Here is a 19,580-nt window from a genome sequence, read left to right as displayed (position 1 = left end):
AGGGAAGATGGGCTTCCTGCTGTAGCAATCCAGGATGGGTGGATGGTTGCAAAGAAGCAATAGTTACTCAACAATGCAGAGATGTCAGCTCTGGGGTGCTAAGGAGAGAATCTGGGTAACTTGTGGATTTCTGGCCCTGCTATTCACAAGGATAGAGGAGAAGAGAGAGGTATAGAGGCAATGACTGAGACCGAGGGGGCCGTGGGGCTCCAATAGAAAGGAAGAGTTTCTGGAAGGAGGGAGTAGGGAAATGCAGCTTATGGCAAGAGAGGCCAAGAAAAAAGACCAAAAAGAGTGTCCATCAGCTTTGGGAACAGGGGCCAGTGGTGGGCTCCCTGGTAAAATGGAACTGGACGGCCCTGTGGGAGGCAAGGGTTGAGGAAGTGAAGACAATGAACAGACAACTCTCCCAAGAAAACTGACTGGAAAGTGAGGGAGAGAAAGAAAACTGAAGCGAGAGGGCTTCTTCAAGATGGCGGAAAATCATGCACAGGATGCTAGCAGGAAGCCGAGTACCAGTAGGAAGGGAAAGGAGGCACAAGGCAGAGGGAGAAGATTGATGGAGTGGGGTCCTGCAGGAGGGGGCAAGGAAGGCCCCCGAAGCTGAGGTGGAGGGATTAGTCTCAGACAGGAGGTGGCACAGCCCTTTGGCTGAGATAGGAGGGAAGGGTGAAAGGATGGGGCCAGACAGATAAGTTTCTACATGGCAGGGGAGGAAATTGAGGGAGGGCTCAATTGATGGCCTCAATTTTCTCGGTGAAGGAGGAGGCAAGGTGATCTGTGGAGTGGTGCGGGGGCGGTGGTAGACAGGAGGTAGGTGAGGACGGGAGAACCGTTTGGTCCACGTAACTGCTAAGAGCAAGGGGGGGACGGAGCTGGCTGGGGACACAGAAAGATCTGTGGGGAGCACAGAGCCTCCAGCTGAGCTGGGACAATATATATTTGGTATGTCTCAGACTCTCACGATTGTGACATTTTCTCCCAAAGCCTGTAAAAGTCTAGGTAGAGCAGCAAGAAACTGAATTGCTTGATTGAATCGGGGCTGAGTTTTTGCAGAGTGGATGTCACAGAACGTTAAGAGGGTCAAGAAATCTTAGGATATTGAGAAGTGAGGGTCAAAGTGAGGGGCTATTAATAGGATCCAGGCTGTAGAGAGAAGTGTCTAAAATCAAAATTCATTTGATTGGGAGGATATACAAGGAGCCAGGAGTCCAAGGCCCCAGTAGGTTGATGTCTGGGGAACAAAGGGAGCGATGCCGCTGACACACAGTGGGCTGTGGATGTTCACCTTACGGGGGTAGGCCCGTCTGGGGGCTGGGAAATCAGTTATCTGATGGTCTTGCCTCTTTGCTGAAGGCTTTCTTAACTTCCCCAGCCCCCGAACCCACATATCATTTTGTTTGCAAACAGATAGTAAAAAGAACACTAAAACTGGACCTTCAATATAAGTCAGGAGATTGGGTTTTGGTCTTATTTCCAAATAAGACCACAGTGTGAGACACCAAGTAACAGTCATCTCAGCTGGTCCAACTTGCCGAGGGGCACATTATTCTGTCTGCGCACATTATGTGCTCACACATCCCCAGGACTGATGCAATTCCTTTGTTTGCTTCCCACCTTTCTGTGGGCGGAGGGGAGGAGAGCAGCAGAGACTGTATTCCTAGCGCTGCTTTAGTTCACTGCCGTTTGTACAATACCCACCATTAAAGAACCTGGAAGAGATTCTATTGGGAGAAGAAACATATTTTGCTTCATAAAATTCCAAAGGCCACTTTCATTTTAATAGTCTCAAAACCTGATTTTGAAAGCAGCAAGTCTAAGATGCTTATAATGCCATGAAGGCAAATATTCTGGAAGGAAAAAAAATAGGCCTTTTAAAATCTGAGCTTTGTTATCTGACTGAGGTCAACAGAGACAGACCAAATCAACAAGCATGACATGAAGGGCAAATTTGCAATTAAGAGAAGAATAGGGAATTATAAAGATGGATGAGCCCCATGACATGCACACCCAAGCCTGTGTGGCCTTGGCCTCAGATGCCAGAAATTAATGCTTTACTCTTTAGCACTCGTCACCTTTGGCTCTGAACAGAAAGGCAAATGCATTAAAATAACAACAATTAGAACACTTACTTAGCTTGGAAGGCATTGTTGGTTCCCCTGTGGTCCAGGTCATGACACAGGCATCCCACAATCACCGCTAGAATTTCCACCTCGGTCAGAATCTCTTGAAACCCTGCGGTCTGGGAAGAAGGGGAAATGGCCAGTCACTACTCGGGGCAGGGAGAACGGATAAGGTTCGTCTGCTGAGCAGCAATCAGCTCTGTTTTCATACCCACATCACTTAAGGAAATGATTAACCGCCACCCCCCTTAGATGACAGTCAGTTGGGTGGTCAGTTGCACAGCCTAAGGTCTCCACAGTGATGGATTAGCTGGCTGTCATGGTGGCCCACACTGGCACACCAGGACAAAGTTCAGACTATTTTGTTCCCTTTTTAGAGAGGACGCCACACTATCCAGATACAGTGACAGTTTGGCAGAGGCCCAGAGCAAAGTGTTTGGTGACTCTACATTGCAGCGAAGAGCGTCTAGTGGTAGGAGGAGAAAAGGGGGCTGTGAACTTAGGAGTGATGCTATACCCACCAGCTGTCATTCAAACAAGGGCAGGCAAAAGAGAACACCTTAAATATATATATATAATAAAAGAAGCAACTTAGAAGTACTCAAATTGTTACATGATAATATTCTAGAAGTTATCTTATGAATACCTTAATTCATATTAGCTTGGAGAACAGATTAAATTTATACAGATAATAAGGCAGGGTATGTCTTGAAAACTAGGGTTTGGGAGAGGATTTGGCAACCCAGATGGAGGTAGAGTATCTTATTACACAGAATCCTTTTTTTTAAAGTTTCTTTATTTTTGAGAGAGAGACAGAGAGAAAGGAGACAGAGAGAGAGGGAGAACCTGTGAATGAGCAGGGGAGGGGCAGAGAGAGAGAGGGAGAGAGAGAATCCCAAGCAGGTTCTGTGCTATCAACTCAAACTCATGAACCCGTGAGAACATGACCTGAGCCGAAATCAAGAGTCAGAGACTTAACTGACTGAGCTGCCCAAATGTCCCTACAATCCTTTTTTCCCCCTTAGCCTCTGGTAGCATGCTTATGAAGTGCCTAGGCTCGGTGTGAGATTGGGGAGATAGGGGAGCAGTGTGATATGATTATGGAACCAGAAACCTTTGGTTCCTGCTGTCCTTTGGTGAGTTTGGAAGAGACACTAAGCCTCTAGAAACACAGGTCTATGCATTTTCTCGACCCAAAGCCTTTATGTCTTTCTCCTTGTACTTAATTAAGTCTCCCATTTCATTATTTATTAAAATCTTTATCAGAGGGCAAGCGGAGGGGAAAGAGGGTTCAAACTGCTTCCTTTTTCATGTATGTTTTTCTCCAAACTTAGGACCACTAGATAGTATCTCTTCTCTTAGAGCAATGAAAACTTTATTTTTTAATTAATTATGATTTTATTGCAGAAGTAACTGAATAATAAGTTTCTGTGTTGACAGTTTTATTTTTAAAAATTAAGTTGGGTTCCCTACGTTTAGAAATACGCATAATTTCACTAGCATAGCAAATAGGAATGTTAGTACATTTTTGATGGGGGGGATGAGATGGTCCATATCAAAGCTGTGTGTGCCCCTTCATTTTAAAATTTGAAGTTGGCTGTTGGTTTTAAGTTAGTTTTATTTTCTTTAATGTAGTACCTGAATAGTTAAAAAAAAATCAAATCGTAGTAAGAGACTTAGAATCAAAACCAGTAGTCCCTCATCCTTCCCCTTTTCTGATTCCCAGAGGCACCTAATCTTTTCCTAAGTTGGTGATTATTTTCTACCATATTTCTATACAGTATGCACATATTATTAGCACTTGGTTATTCAGTAAGTGCTTATATAGCCCTTCCTATGTGCCGACACTCTCCCAAGAGCTCTACAACTGTTTAACTGACTTGATTGTCGTCACAGCCTGTGAGGTAGAAACCACTGTTATCCCCAGGTAAGAAGAAAGAGGCACAGAGAAGCTAGGTAATGTGCCTAGGGACTCACAGCTTGTATGCGGCAGAGGTGGGCCAGCTCCCAGCATACAGGTGCCAGAGTTTGCCCTAAACACTGATGTCTTGTGATGGGTGAGAATTATCTTCACGCTTTCTCTCTTCCCTCCACCACACTCACAATGCAATCCTGATACAGCGCTTTCCTGATCCGCACTCTATTCATAGACACTGCTGAGCCACCTAGGATCCAAGGCTTGTTTCCTTTCTGATGTAAATATTTTTATTTCCTGGAGTGAAGATTTCTTTGAACATCTGAGTCTTCTCACATCCTACACAGCTCTCCAAAGGGTCACACCATTTCTTAGATGCCTTCTTGTCCTGGGGACTCCCTGTGGTGGCCTGATCCTGCTCTGTGGTCTGGATTCTCTGTCTGCTGCCAGCTTTGGTCTCCCAGGGTTGACCTCCAGGCTCTTGCATCCCACACCTCTGTCCTTCTTCATTTCCTCCCTCATTTCATAGGAGCACATCTGCCAGTTGGCCTCATGAGAAAGGGTATTACCTTCTCAACACTGGGGGAGTGAATTAACTTTTGAGGCTTTGCAGGACTGAAAATGTCTTTATTCTATTCTTAGCCTCCTCTACGATTCTGGGTTGCAACATTTCCACTCAGAAAGTTAGACTGCTCTATGGTTTTCTAATTTCTGAAGCCATTTCTGAGAAGTATATCCAATTCCTATCCCTAATACTGTATGTTTTTTGATTTTCTCTTAGAATCCTCCCTCTATCCCTAGGGTTTGGCAGTTTCTCAAAGATATGCTTTGGTTTGGGACTTTCCTCCCATCATTGGCTTGGTCAGGCTTTTTCAACCTGGAGGCTCAGTTTCTTCAGTACAATGTTTTTGTAATCTTCCTAAAAAATAGTTTCCTTCTCACTATTTTTGTGTCCTATTTGAATGGAACTCCAATTGGACACTGGACTTCCTGTATTGATTTATTTTCTTGTCTCTTCTTTCCCATTGCTCATATTGACTTTTCCCTCTTACTTCCCCAAAATAATAATATTTTTAATTTGTAAGCATTTTCTTGTCTGTTGCTCCCTTACTCATAGCATGCTATTCTTCTCTCAGTTTTGTCTATTATCTTGAAGATAATTATAATTCCTCTGAAATTCTCTTCTGCTCCTTGATTACCTGTTTCCTCTAAACCCCTTTTTCTCTCTGCTGATTTCCCTCAAACACCTGATATCCTTGAGTGTCTGCTCATCTAAGAGTAAAGCATTATAATGTTTGCCACACACCAGTGCTTGGGGGTGGTGTCTGTAGGTTGCTGGGCCTTCTCACAAGATAAGCAGATGACCAGCTGGCCGTTTGGTGGAGAGCCCCAAATGTCGGTGTCTAAACTCATTTTCTATAGACTTCCCAATCGTTTGCTTGGAAATGGTGTAAACATGGATGTTGACATTATGAGAAAAGAGGTTTGTATCTTCTCGTCTTAGAGAATGTAGATTTTCACTTAATTCTCTCATTTTCAGGGTGTATCTCATCCTAACTCTTCTTTTGCTGGTGTCCCCAAGTCTGGGGCAAATCTGCAGCAAATATTCTGGTTCCCTGCATAGGTGAGGAGAAGAGTAGGTGTCTGACTACATGGAGAAAGGGTGGGGACTTGGGGACTCAGTGTTTTCATCACCCCCTCCCTCCACTTCACCCAGTTTTTGTGTTCTCTAATGCCTCTTGATCCTGAGCCTTGATAGGTTCTGCAGGGACGTTTCTCATGTGGACCACTTCCCCTACTCCCTCACCCCAAAGGCACATGGGTTAGATCTTCCTTTTCTCTACTAAGCTATGAACATCCTCCTTCCCTTTTCTGCCTTCATGTATTCTGATTCCATGAAAGGTGGGATGTGTATCCATTTCTTGTTCCCTTGCTATTTTGGTGTGATTTTGAAAGGAGAAGGGATATAAAGGTCTTTATCTGTCATCACTGTCATCTGTCAGTTTTGTTGGGTTTGGATCTTGCTAATAATAAGTAAATCCTGAAAGTCTATCAAGTAGGAAATAGTTATCCACAATACTGTGGAAATCTGTGCTGTAAACAACAATAGAACTGCACTAAAATTTACAGAGGTTTTGCCTGTGAAAATGTTATTGATTGGAATGAGCTGATGGATTAGAACAGTAAGAATAGGGATAATGTTAAAATAAGGTAATTAGACTAGATATTTGATTAGAAGTTGAAACAAAATGCCTCTAATAGGTTCCAGATCAAACCCTTGAGTCATTTTTAAGCCATCAGTTATCACCCCTTATGTAAAATGATGGAATACATTTTACTATGATTTTCCATGTAGCCACTTTCCTCCCCGCTCCTTCCTGGGAATCCACATCTAGCTCTTAAACTATTTGGATCCTGGATACTCTTGAGAATTTGATGAAAGTCATGGCCTCTCTTCCCAGAAATTATTCTGTAATGTATGGTATTCAAAGATCATGGAGCCCAACTCTAGATCCTCAGAATAAAGAATCCCTAAAGTACAGCGCACACACAGTCACACAGAACATATTTACCTCTCTCAACCGTGATACCTGAGTTACTGAAGCAGCACCTATCTCTTGACTGTGATTTAAAGCTGCCTAGTAAATGGTTTCTAGAGAATCATCAGGCTTGAAATGTGTCCACCTGCCAGTAAGTGTCCGTGTGCCCGTCCCCCACCCCATCCATCTTCCTTCAAGCCCTTTTCATTCAGAGTTACACTTACCCATGTTGAGAAGGACAATATGCTTTCAAAAGAACACAGTGGCAGCAGAAAGTATTATTTAATGTCTTTATCCCATACCTGACTCCATTTTATTCTTTTATTTTCAAATACAATTACATCTTTTCTATTCCTAACCCAATGATTATGGGTTTTATTGACCTTTAATCTATTTTCTCACCTGTATTACTTCACAGTCCATATAAAAACTGGAAGACAGTGGATACAATACATCTAAGCAAAGTGACAGTCAAGGCATATAGACACAGTTCTCATGTCACCCTTTCCAGAAAAGTCTGTGGCTACCCTCCAAGCAGGCTTCCAATGATAGACCTTTCTTGGGCTAAAACTTATGCTTAGATAATCCAGCTTCCAGCCACCAAAGCATATAATCCATGGGTTCCAAAGAACCCAAACAACTAGACTGATTCACGGGGTATCCTAGGTTACCCAATAATTTCCTCTCATCTGGTCAACATAAAATTTAAACCAGCTAGAATATACTACCATTTCAAAACTGACCTCACATAGTTGTAGTGAATGGAGGAATATCATGGACAGAGAAAAAGAACTGTTGCTTTCTGGCTCTGTAGAATCCAAAAAAGTTTAAAAAACAATAGCTATAATATCAACACAATGTAGCTGGTGCGATAAGAGGCTTCATTCATTTAACAAATGTTATTAAATGCTCATTATGTATCAAGCAACTGGTATATCTGAGAAAAGGCTTGGGATGTTACTAACAACAGCTAACATTTCCATAGTGCTTAGATCCATGCCAGGAACTGTTCTAAATACTTCAAACACTTTAACTCATTTAATCCTTTCAAGAATCCTCTAAGGGAAATACCATTCTTACCTCCTTCATTTTACAGATGAGGGTATTGAGGCACCACATGACACTGTTAGAACATAACAGAGGCGGATTAGAGCTCAGGCAACCTGGATCCCGAGTGTGTTCCCATCCACTGTGCTATGCAGCCACTAAGGTGAGTGTGTGGGTACAGTTATACAGCTTTTGAATATCCTTGTGATAACAGAGGGCTGGATGATATGGATCTAAAGAATCAGTTGGTGTGTGCTTTATACCACAAAGCATGTTATTCTTGAATAGCCATAGGTTGATATTGCAGAGTCACTGGACATCTTGAGCCTAAACATAAGCTCTGGTGCATGAAGATGTCACTGATAATAAATAGTGATTTACAAATGAGATTTGGAGAGAAAAGAGATATAATGGTTTTTATGTAACATCCCAACTTTATAAAAATTCTCAATATATGCATAAAAAAAGATTATCAGTATGTACATCAAAATGTTACTAGTAATGGGATTATATATAATATATGAGCATGTAGGCAAATTCTTTTTTGTTTTAAAAATAAGCCCATGTGTCACCACACTGTCCTAGCATGGAGTAAAATAGTGACAACCTCAGAAGTGTCATTCCTTCATTTACTCATTAAGCAAATACTCATTACGTGTTTACTTCACTCTAGATACCAGGCACCGAGCACTAACATCCTGAAAATCATCTATACATTCATTTATTCATTGAGCAAATATTCATTAAGCAGTTACTCCATTCCAGGCATGAGAAACAGAGACAGGCATGACCCTGGCTCTTGCTGCATGTGTAGTCTGGTCATGCTATGTGCCAGCCAGAGCAGTGGCGTGTAGTTCACTTTCTAGAGAGAAGCCCTCACAACACTGGCTGTGCTTTGTAGGAAACAGTAATGGTGGAAGCGCAGAAGCACCTAGCCACCCTACTCGGTTTCTGGAGAAGGTAGATTATGGGCTGCGTGCATATGTGTGTATGCAGCTCTGGGCATGGGAATCTGAAAAAGCGATGCCAGAAATTCTGCCTTCACATTTGTTTTTGAACCTTGAGTGTCAGAGATACTCAATGATGAGGGATTCTTGAGTTCATCCTGTTGATTTCAAGATCTGACAGATGGCAGACTAAGGAGGGAGGGAGTTCAATGATGTACTAGAAATTCCTAATGGTCACAGAAATTCCAAACTGAAGGCTCTTGGCTCTAAATGTTCCTCCACGGAGGCTGAGAGTCAGGCACGGAAGCAGAGCCCTCAGTGGATTGGCTAAGGTTGAGGGAGAGTGTGATGGGCTTTTGTAGAGTCTTTCTTCTCCCCTTCATCCTTGTCTCTCTTTTGGGTAGGAAGAGCAAAGAGGACAGCTCGGACTATTTCAAGTGGTTTTGAAGAACATGGTTTTTCGAGGAAGAACCCTTCTTGAAGAGTCTGCACACCAAATCCCTAATTTGTGTCATGTCTCAACAGACCTACAGATGACTTCAACTTGGAAGCGATGGGAGCTTGGGGCTGAAATGCAGCATTTAAAGAAACAACATTTAATTTCTGGTTTTCTTGATTTCTGGTGCGCAGAGTGTTGCAGGGTCACTGTCTGGGGTCTTTGTTCGGTACAGTATTAAAATCAAATTTCCTTTAGCCAAAGAGCACTCTTTGAAGGTTTCATTGTAAATGCCACATACAGGATGCTCATGTCTATCTGTGAAACTTATATCTGCGAGCAAGAACCAAAGATGCTAAGAGAAGGGGGCCTTCAGTCACCCTCCCAACTGAGCACGTACCCCGGTGTGGGTGGATCAGACAGGAGAGTTGTTAAAGCACTAATTTGGGCTCCATGGGCATGTACAGTAAGCCCAGCATGTTTCTCTTTGGAGCTCTGTTTTGTTTGCTTCAAGAGGGAATGGCTACCTCTCAACATACAAAATCCAAGGGGCAGGCTGATGGGCATCAACCTATTCAACTGCTCCAAAGCAAGCAGTTTAGGCAGAGGACTTTCTCAAGCTTTAAGGTGGAAGCAGATTTCAATTACTTACCAAGGGTGCTTATGAATTAATGTATACTTGATGCCATATCCTACCTTCTCTTAAAAATAGAATCCTATCTTTGCCAAGCAGGGAGAGAAGAACAGGTGTTCACAGCCACAAACCTCTACTGGGGAAAAAACCCTACTGCACAAACCAGAACATCTAGATTTAATGGTCATAGCCCTCTGGAATTTACAGTAATATTTACCTGCCAGTATTTGGGTGTGCTGAGCTGAAAAAGAGGCACTTCAGTCCTATTTTTGAGGACCAGAGACCAGAACCTTCCCAGCTGTTAGGGGACCAACATCGAGCACTAAGTTTACATGTCTCTTTAACCAAAGCATGTAATGTTACACAAACCAGTTGTAGTTTGTCTAATTATCCATGGGAAGGGGGTAGTTTGATCAAATTTGCTTCTCCTTCTCCTCAAGATGAATTCAGCCAAATACGGATTAAGTCTACAATGACCCTTTCATTACCAAGCGAAGAGTTGCTAAAACCTTACAGTCTACATTTAAATACTTTCTGTTAAACACTTTCTGTTACAAGCTGAAGCCTCTGAAGGTACCTGCCATCAAACAGTAAAACCTAAGTCATGTTGTGGACATGCTATGACTCTCAACTCAAAATAATGTTGCGAATGTTTGCCCACGTAAGTCTGAGAAAGGTGAGGGAGCAAAACTTCGTGGTCTGTCCGATGTAACTACATATGTTGAGAAAATGTATGAAAAAAAACGGAGTTGATTTTAATAAGTTTTATTGAGCTATTTTTTAATCACTTCCAAGACTTAATTTTTAATCTATTATCATCATAATTTAAAGAATTTATTTTGGCAAGTTAAAAGCATATGCAAAGTAGTATGCTATGATTAACCCCCACATATTCATCATCTAACTTCAACAGGATCCATGGTGTGCTGGTCCGGTTTCTCCTCTCTATTCACATGCATTGTTTGGTTTGTTTGTGTGCTAGAGTCTTTGAAAGCAAACCTCCTGCATTGGTCAATATACTTTGTTTCATTCTCAAGAAGACCTGACCAAACTGGCCAAACATCTCTGCTCTTAGACTTTGATAAAATGTGTAAAAAGATATATAAATGGTATAATTATGGGAATTTTCAGGGTAGGTATCTTAATAAGACTTGAAAAAAACCCAATTTCTACTTCAATTTAGGTAATATAAGAAATGTATCTGCATGTATGCAGCATGCGTTGTATTTCAAAAAGAAACAAGAAAAAGGATATTTGATTCTTAAGGATTTAGCCTTCAACACTAAAAAATATATGTGCTTTGCAATTTTTTTGAGGGCAGAGGTTTTTTTTTTGTTCCTGTTTGGAAAGAGAGTTTATGGTTTATGACAAATCACTACTGAACTGAATATAATACAACATGTGGTGCGTGAGCACAGAAAATGAGGCAGATTACTTGGCAAGCATTAATTGTGCAGAGACAGACCTCTCGGAGTGTCAGAGGCCAGCATGACGGATTTCAAGAATACGATGGCTCTTCGAAGATTACCCCAATTTTTATTAGCCGTCACTGAGTCAAAATTGAACACGGGTCATGAAGAATTAAAACTTTTTAAAGCTCCCAACTTGACACCCTGAAGTGCCAGTTTTCAGCCCCAAGAAAGTGCCATCACTAAGTTATCAGCCGTGGAAAATGGAGGCTGTGATAAACGAGCCTGGCTCTGCTGCCGGGTCTCCCTGACCTGGAGGACTCGGCTGGTGTCATAAAACACAAAGCGACAGATTAAGCAGTTTACCAACACCGTAAAAATCTCAAGAATAAATTCCCTTTAATCAAAAATCCTATATTGCAACTAGGCAGCCCAACCCTGAAACCACATTCATTTCCTTACAAGCGTGTGTCCATAAGCAAGAGCTTATCCGTTCCCCGAAATGCCGGACATGATTATGTCCATACACTTCTACAATTTACATGTCCTAAGAAAAATACCCAGCTCTGGCTGATGGTGCGGGAGAATTTATTTTCACTAGAAAGGGAATGACCCATAACTCATGAATGGCAGCGCTTAAAGTGAGTTATGGAGGTTACTCTCCTGTGTGAGGAAATGGATTATCCTTGTGCCTAATTGTATGTTTGGTGATTAGCACACAGGTTCTTAATTATGTGTGGCTTTGCCTTTTTCCTTTTATAAAATAAATGTGGATAAAGGAAATGTCAACTAGAAGCATGGAGTGCCTAATTGGGGCTCTCAGAGGTGGTCAGAGAGAATAAAAATAGAAATCTACTTAAATGATTAAAAGGCAGGAGTCTTAAATGTAATTTAAACAGTATTCAAATTGATTAGCGCCATAGTTAATTTATAGTGCCCAGTGCTGATATTCTGCAAATACCTTGGAAATCACTCTTTTCCTAAATTAAATATTTACCATCTTTTAAAGTTACACTGGAAGTCAAGGCACACCTACATGAAGATTAAAGAACTAGCTTTTCTAACATGCAGATTTTATTGCATTATTATGATAACACTGCCATTTATTTTACTGTAGAGTAGTTACTACTTACACTGAAAAGGAGATCCAATGATGTTTGATAATTATAAACATGATCACTGTTTGTCACTTTATTATAAACAGTTACAGAACAAAACAGGTAGATCCCTTTGGACCTCCCAATATTACAATCTACAAAGAAATTAGATTTCTGGTGAGATTAGGATTCTGGTTACTTAGTGAAAATATTTTATTCAAAAATTTAAATTGGTTCTAAAAATATTTAACTAGTTCTGTCCTTCTTGGGAGGCCGGGGGTAGGGGGGGTGGCAGGGGAGGTGGGGAGAGTTCTAATTATGCTTCTCAGATCTCCTTCCAGAATAAATTTTCTGTCTCAAAAATCAAGGACTTCTCTGAAAATGGCAGACAGCAGACAGCACATTATCCTCAAGCTGGTGAATAGGACGGATTTTTCTCCCTAAACGTCCCTTCTGCTTTCTAGTTTGAGTGATCAATAAAATGCCTTGCCTTATCTCTGAAAATAACCTTGTTGACAACACAAATATGGACTTAAACACGCTACCTCCACATTTAAGATTTAAGAAGCCCCCAGTAAATGTCAGGGGTGTCAATGTGTTTGCTGTGACACTTGGTTATTATTAGTGTTTAACTGCAACCCCCACCAGCGCCACGCCGCCAGCAGCCCCATAAATTTTAATGTGATCATGTGCTCTTCCCTTTTCAGAGCCAGTGAATTCCGCAGGATCATAATATTCTATATGAACCCTAGCTGAACCTTAGTGTGATAAGAAGGAAAAACAAGATTTCTAACAGTGATAGCTGTTCATCGTTTTATAGTTTTTTAAAAAACTGGACACTAAGCAACATGAATAATACCACCCTCAACTAAATCCACTCATTCAAATGAATCGCTATTGAGCCCTACAGGATGCAGGGCACGGCCCAAAGTGCTAATGAGTACGTTTATGCGATAGTAAAGAACACTGACTCTTAAGGAAACCTTTTCTCTCTCCCCTCCCCCCCCCCAGAGAATCTGTCAGAACTCTCATACATCATTTATAAAACCGAAAAATGTCTCTGCAACCTTGGCACCACCACATGCCTTTTATTTTACAGAAAACAAACAAAAGCACAGCCATTTTCTCTATCTGGTCTGCATTGCCAATATAAGAAATGTGTTTCTCATCTTTCATTATGTATGTGGTTAATGGAATATTTATTCTACAAGCTTCCATAAACAAAGATAATTTGTATAATTATTCTTGATCTGAAGGTTTTTATTCCTTGTTTTAACCACAAATAGTAGCTAGCGCTACATGCTGTATTTATTCAAGGAATTCCAAATATTTGGTAAATTTTAACTATCTAAATACCTCTTTAGAAGCAAAGAATAATATTGAAGCTTTCATTCCAAAATTTGGAATTTCAGGCCAGAGGCATGGAATAAATTAGAAAGTCATTAGCAGGGTTCCCAGCGAGCTAAATTTCCACCCTTTCACATCAAATTGCCCATTCTTCAAAGTGGTTCAGTCTTTTTTTTTTCCCCCACAAAGGAATAAAACTGATTCGTTACCCAGACATGCGGTGGAATACTGTAAAATGTAATTTTGAGTTAGTAAGTTTATTTTCCATATGCAAAATGACTTCAGGGTTAGAGGTTTGGAAGCTGTGCGTATATTTACAATTTGCTTGTCCTGTTGTACGTGGTGTCATAATTTGCTCAGCAGTGACACAGAACTATGCATCTTCCCATTCTGAGACAATGGGCTTAGAAAAACACACCCCCCCAGACGTAAGGTCACTTGTATTATTCCTGCTAACTGCTCTGTGCGCAAGGCAGTCAGAATACAGCCCATCATGATAGGAGGGGCTCTTTTGGACACACTGGCTCTGTTGGTGCCTCTTTTAAGAAAAGAGTGTGCGAGTGTGTGCCTTATTATCTCCGGTCCTAGATGAAAAAAAGTACTTTGAGGGAAGGTTAGTAAGGTTTTTTTTCCCTCCTTTCCTGGCAACTAGCTGGGAAACTTTGCCTTGGAGCGCCATCTAGAGGAAAACTCCGTATATGTGCGCCATGCTCTCCTGGCTTTGGGACTCAGGCCAAATCCAGTGGTTGATGGGTGGTGATTTTTTTTTATATCAAGAGAATATTTTGTTTCTAAATCAATACATGGAAATGGAATATGAGATAACTCCAATGCAAATACAATCGCTGATGAGAACAAAACAGCAAACACTCCTACTGGTCTTCAGGAATGTGAGGAGGTTATCATTTTGCCACAGGCTGAGGTCATATTTCTGAAACCAGAGCTGATGAGTAAATTAAATCCATCCTTTTCTTCACTGATCAAGTAATCTTTTTTCATCTCTATAATTATTTTCTTAATTAAAAAATCCTCATTAACCAGGCCGCCCATGGTCAAGTTGAGGCTTGTGTTAGGGACAGAAGTTGACGTTTTCAACCTTTTGTAACCCTGAGTCAAGTTCAGCCAAATTTAATGAGCAGGAAATAATATCTTTTCCAGATGTGGCTTCTCAATTCAATGTGAGGGAGAAAAAACTAACACTCACCAATGTATTCTTTTCAAAGTCAGGGTGGGAACTTTAACAGAGAATTCTCCTCTTTCTGAGCTAGCATTAACTCAAAAACAAAACCGAAATCTCACACAGTGCTACTCTTCAAGGTTGCTGAGCAGGCTTGCAAAAATAACTATATCCTTGGAATATTCTGACAGTATGAATACCCCCATTGTAGTGACAGAGTTTGAGAGTTCTGCTTTCTTCAAGTTGTTGAAAAGGATCAAGACTGTCTGTCTTTTGGAAGCATTTACTGAAGAAAACTGGTATGTATTTCCTTCTACTCCTAAGGGTCCTCGCTGACTCCACTGCTCTTGGCTAACTTCCCCCATCCCAACTATTTTAAGGCTTGTCATAGAAGTCTGTTTCTGTCTTTGACAACTCTCACTCACAGTATCAAGGCCATTCCTTTTTCCCCTCACTGAACAAGGCTCCAACTTACTTATTTTTGGCAATCTACCATAAATACTGAGGTTCTCCAAAATAACAAGTTAACTTCTTTATTGAATGTCTTCTGTGAGCAAGACATATAAACTTCACATAGAAAATTATTCCTTTTCTACTGAGATCTGATATGGAAAAGCAAGATGCAAGTGGTTAATTTATTTTTCTTAAAACACCATTGGCTAATAGTTCCTCTTTCATTTGACTGGCCAGTTGCTTTCATGGGGTGCATTTCAGAAAGATATTTTCTAGGCCCATCTGCTAGTCCTTAAGCAGTTGAGAACCCCCAAAACAAGTTCTCCAGTATAAAAGTGAAGAGATTTGGTCCCGTCTTTTCATGCTATATGCACACTTGAGTTCAAGTTAATCTAACACACATCTGTTGAAAACGTTCCAAGTGCATGACTGCGTGCAAAATGCTGGTGAGGCCCTCAATAAATAAATGTTGGGCAAGCAAGTAAATGTTGTTCAAAGAATAAGAAATTATCTCTTTAGTTTCAAGCTGCTGACTCTATAGCATGAGAATGAGAGATCTGTGACTTAAAACACAGAAGAAAGACATGTTGTACTAGACACAGTGCAGAGACACAAGGAATTATTGATGCTTGGGGAGAAAGGGGAAGACTTTGTGGAAAAACTGGCATTAGATCAATGCCTTAGCAGATGAGTAAAATTTTAATAGGCAGAGAGCGGGGCAGAGTATCTCATAAGGAAGGGGCAGAACAGTTCTTATTCATTTGGCCAAAGGCAAATGTATGTCATTTGGAGTTCCCTATCCTGGGTTTCAATTTTAGTATGGTTACAAAGATGGAAGGTATGTGGATTTATGTTATAATAATCAGAAACTTGTGTCCTGTTTGATATGGTAAATATGTTTATACACATATGCACATAGAGTCAGCAGCTTGAAAGTAAACATACGTGTTGACATGTAAACACAGATGTTTAGCCATCTTTCCTGGCATTCTCTCAGAACTTCCATGTTCTTGTGGGTAATGTTCACACACCCCTACTATGGCTTTCCACCAGCCTAAAGTCTTACCCCATGATTTCTTTGTTCTGTTACTCATACTCATATCCTCTGCCAAGAGATTAGTTTGAAAATCCAAGCATTTCTTTTGTAAAAAGAACCAGTTTCCCAGGATAAAACATTGAGAAGAGGCTCAAGCAATCATTCCAAGACAACACTTGCTTCGAGGTGTCAGTGATTTTACCATTTTAAAGCTCAGAAATTGTTGTGAAATATATACTCCCATAACCAGGGCAGGTAAGTTCTAGTGTAAAATAAATCACATGGCAATTGGTCAGAGAAATGGAAATGTGAAGAAGAGGGCCTGTGGGTCCGTACAGATGACAGATGAACCACCACTGAGCACACTTACTGTTAACATTGCAAACATCAGCTGGCACACGTTGAAGGCGTGTCTCCAGTTGTGGTACAGAACCATTCGGTAATTTTTCCTCACTGTCAAGAGCCACCTACATAGTGTCTGAAAGGGGAAGGGAGAGGTTGTATCAGGCACTTGTTTGTGTCTCCAGTGGGCTGTCATCGAAATGATGCCTTCTGTCTGAATGATCTTCAACAACCAAAGTCCTCCCACAAAGCTCTCGTAATGCTCACAGCAATCCCATGGGGTGTGCAGGCTGGGTATTATCACCGTCAATTTGCATTTGGGAACCCCGGCTACCATGTTATCCCCCATGCACACCTGGGATCACCCAAGATGGAACATCTTACCTCATAGTCAATTTTAAATTTCTGTACCATGCCCAGCTCCATGAACATCCGGAGAGCGGCTGTGATCATGGCGTCAACGTCAAGAGAAAAGTCATCAAAATGTATGTCATCGATGGCGAGTTCTGACACCAGAGGGATGTTGGCTGCCTACACAACAGAAGACATAAGTCAAGCCAAGTTCACCAGCTTTTCCACACCCCTCACCGCGCTCTCCTTTCCTGCTTATCAGACGTGCCACATAAATCAGACCTGACCTGCACTTACACCCTGATACAGCTAAACTCTGAGCTGGAAATGTCTTTTGTTTCTAAACTGCAAATGCCCCAAGCAAACGAAGAGGGTGGGAGGGGGCGAAGGAAGCTAATCTGAAGAAAAAATATACACACTGGATCTAGTCTGCAGAATTCAGAATACAAAGCTGTCTACTGAAACTGCAGTTATACAATATATTCTGATGCATATTACAAAGCACTAAACACAAGAAACATCTGGGGCAGCCAGCAGCTGTGAATTTTAATTGCTGCTATTCAGAGGAGGACATGGGAACACACCGCTTTGCCTTGTTTCTTGTGTTCTTATATCCTTGTTTCTCGTTCCTTATATCCTGTAGCTGTGCACATGCACTTTGTTACCGTGTGTTCTGTATATTCAGAGGGATGAAAAGGATCAGATAGCACATCTCTGGCACAAAATGTTTTCTTAATAAAATATAATTGTTTGGAGGATCAGCACAAGCATGTTTCATCAAGAGAATAAATTTACAGTATCATTTAGCTTCGTTCTGTATAAACATCACAACAAAATTACAATACCGGTCATACATATTCAGGGTTTTCAAAACACTCACATTAGGCAGCTGTCAATCAGTTGTGCCACACAAACTTAAAGGGAAGAAAAAATCTTTGGAGGTCATTTTCATGCTGATTTAATTGGGTTTAACCATATCATTGGGCCACTCTTGGTAAGGGAATCATTTCTACCTTTCCAGGTTTTCCAGAGACATTGTGGATTCGGATTTCTTGTCTAATCACTGGGTGTAAATTATGCAAGGAGTAATCTATACCCTGAAGCTATTTTGGCTGAACAATGAAATCTAACTCTGGACATTCTAAGCATTCTGGAAACCATATAATCAATCTTTCCTTCCCAACTCCACGCTCCTCCAAAGAGTTTACATTTCTAGACTAAAATCCAAACACTGGTTATTCCTCACAGCACGAAAGAACAAGAATAGAGTACAGTATTAACTATATGCACAAGGTTGTACAATAGGCACCTAGAACTTTTTCATCTTGTGTGACTGAAACTTTGTACTCAGTGAACAACTTCCCATCTTCTCTCCCCTCAAGCCCCTGGCAGTCACCATTTTCTTTTCTGTTTCTATGAGTTTGATTACTTTAGATATTTCATATAAGTGGAATCATGTAGCATTTGTCTTTTAGTGATTGGCTTATCTCACTTAGCATAATGTATTTAAGGTTCATTCATGCTGTACCATATGACAGTATTTCCTTTTTTTCTAAGGCTGAATAATATTCCGTTGTATGTGTATGCAGCTGACCCTTGAACAACATGGGTTTGAGCTGCATGAGTCCACTCATATGTGTCTTTTTTCTAAAAAAATGTTTAATGTTTATTTATTATTGAAAGAGTGAGAGAGAGTCGGGGAGGGGCAAAGAGAGAGGGAGACACAGAATCCAAAGTAGGCTCTAGGCTCTGGGCTGTCAGCACAGAGCTGACATGGGGCTTGAACCCATGAACCATGAGATCATAACCTGAGCCAAAGTTGGACACTTAAGTGACTGAGTCACCCAGGTGCCCCTATATGTGTCTTTTTTCAATAAGTAAGGCATAGTACTATAAATGTATTTTCTCTTTCTTTGATCCTCTTTTTAAAAGAATTATTATTATTTAATTTATTTATTTTGAGAGGAGAGAGAGAGAGAGAGAGAGAGAGAGAGAGAGAGAGAGAGAATGCAAGTAGGGGAGAGGCAGAGAGAGAGGGAGAGAAAGAACCCCAAGCAGGCTCTACACTGTCAGCATAGAGCCTGACACAGGTACAACCTGACCCAAGATCAAGAGTTGGACGCCCCTTTCTTATAATTTACAGTACCTAATAAATACAATATACAAAGTATGTGTTAATCGACTCTTTCTAGTCAACAATAGGCTATTAGTAGTTTTGTTTTGGGAGAGTCAAAAGTTTCAAGCATTATTTTGAGTGCATGGGGGTCGGTGCCCCTAACCCCCATGTTGTTCAAGGGTCGACTGCAATGCCATTTTCTTTATCCATTTATTTGCTGACGGTTTAGTCTCTGGAGCATTCAGGTAATCTTTTGAGCAATCATTTTCATGTATTAGAGGCTTTAGCGTGTTAGAGGTTTTCCTTAGCTGTGAGGTCATCTTTGATTTTCAGTTTACAAGTAAGGATCTATAGCTTTTACAAGAGCTTCTGCGGCCTTCTCTGGAGGGATCTAACTGACCTGTCTCCTTGGGAAAGTCACTCTTAGGGCTTTGCTCTTTAGCTACTCACATTCCCCAGACAGGAATTTTGTGGGTGGAGCCTGGCTGAGAAGCAGGTTGGGGGAAGGGCTTCAGCATCAGTTCCTAGCTCTTCATTCAACCAGTCTTCAGCTTGTACTCCTACCCTCGGGCTCCATGCTGGAGTCTCCCTAACCCAAGAGCTACTGTTA

The 19,580-nt window shown here is 41.1% G+C and overlaps 1 protein-coding gene and 1 long non-coding RNA gene across 4 annotated transcripts in view; one reads left to right on the top strand and one right to left on the bottom strand.

Annotated features, from left to right (window-relative positions):
- The window catches only part of LOC115287677, a 17,103-nt gene extending 7,827 nt beyond the window's left edge, over positions 1-9,276 (top strand). For all 3 annotated transcript variants that reach the window (XR_003906595.1, XR_003906594.1, XR_003906596.1), the window contains exons 3-4: positions 7,675-7,788; positions 8,977-9,276. This is a non-coding gene — a long non-coding RNA (uncharacterized LOC115287677). The remainder of the gene's footprint in view (positions 1-7,674; positions 7,789-8,976) is intronic.
- Positions 1-19,580, bottom strand: part of PDE11A (phosphodiesterase 11A) — a 350,510-nt gene that overhangs the window by 73,102 nt on the left and 257,828 nt on the right. Inside the window, exons 11-13 of the mRNA XM_029934333.1 lie at positions 16,888-17,034; positions 16,532-16,639; positions 2,133-2,242 (exon numbers count right to left, since the gene is read on the bottom strand). Coding sequence (XP_029790193.1) covers positions 2,133-2,242; positions 16,532-16,639; positions 16,888-17,034 — 365 coding nt within the window. The remainder of the gene's footprint in view (positions 1-2,132; positions 2,243-16,531; positions 16,640-16,887; positions 17,035-19,580) is intronic.

This window comes from Suricata suricatta, chromosome 3 (genome assembly GCF_006229205.1).
Source record: "Suricata suricatta isolate VVHF042 chromosome 3, meerkat_22Aug2017_6uvM2_HiC, whole genome shotgun sequence".
Lineage (NCBI taxonomy): Eukaryota > Metazoa > Chordata > Mammalia > Carnivora > Herpestidae > Suricata > Suricata suricatta.
This window is presented reverse-complemented; position numbering and strand designations above follow the sequence as displayed.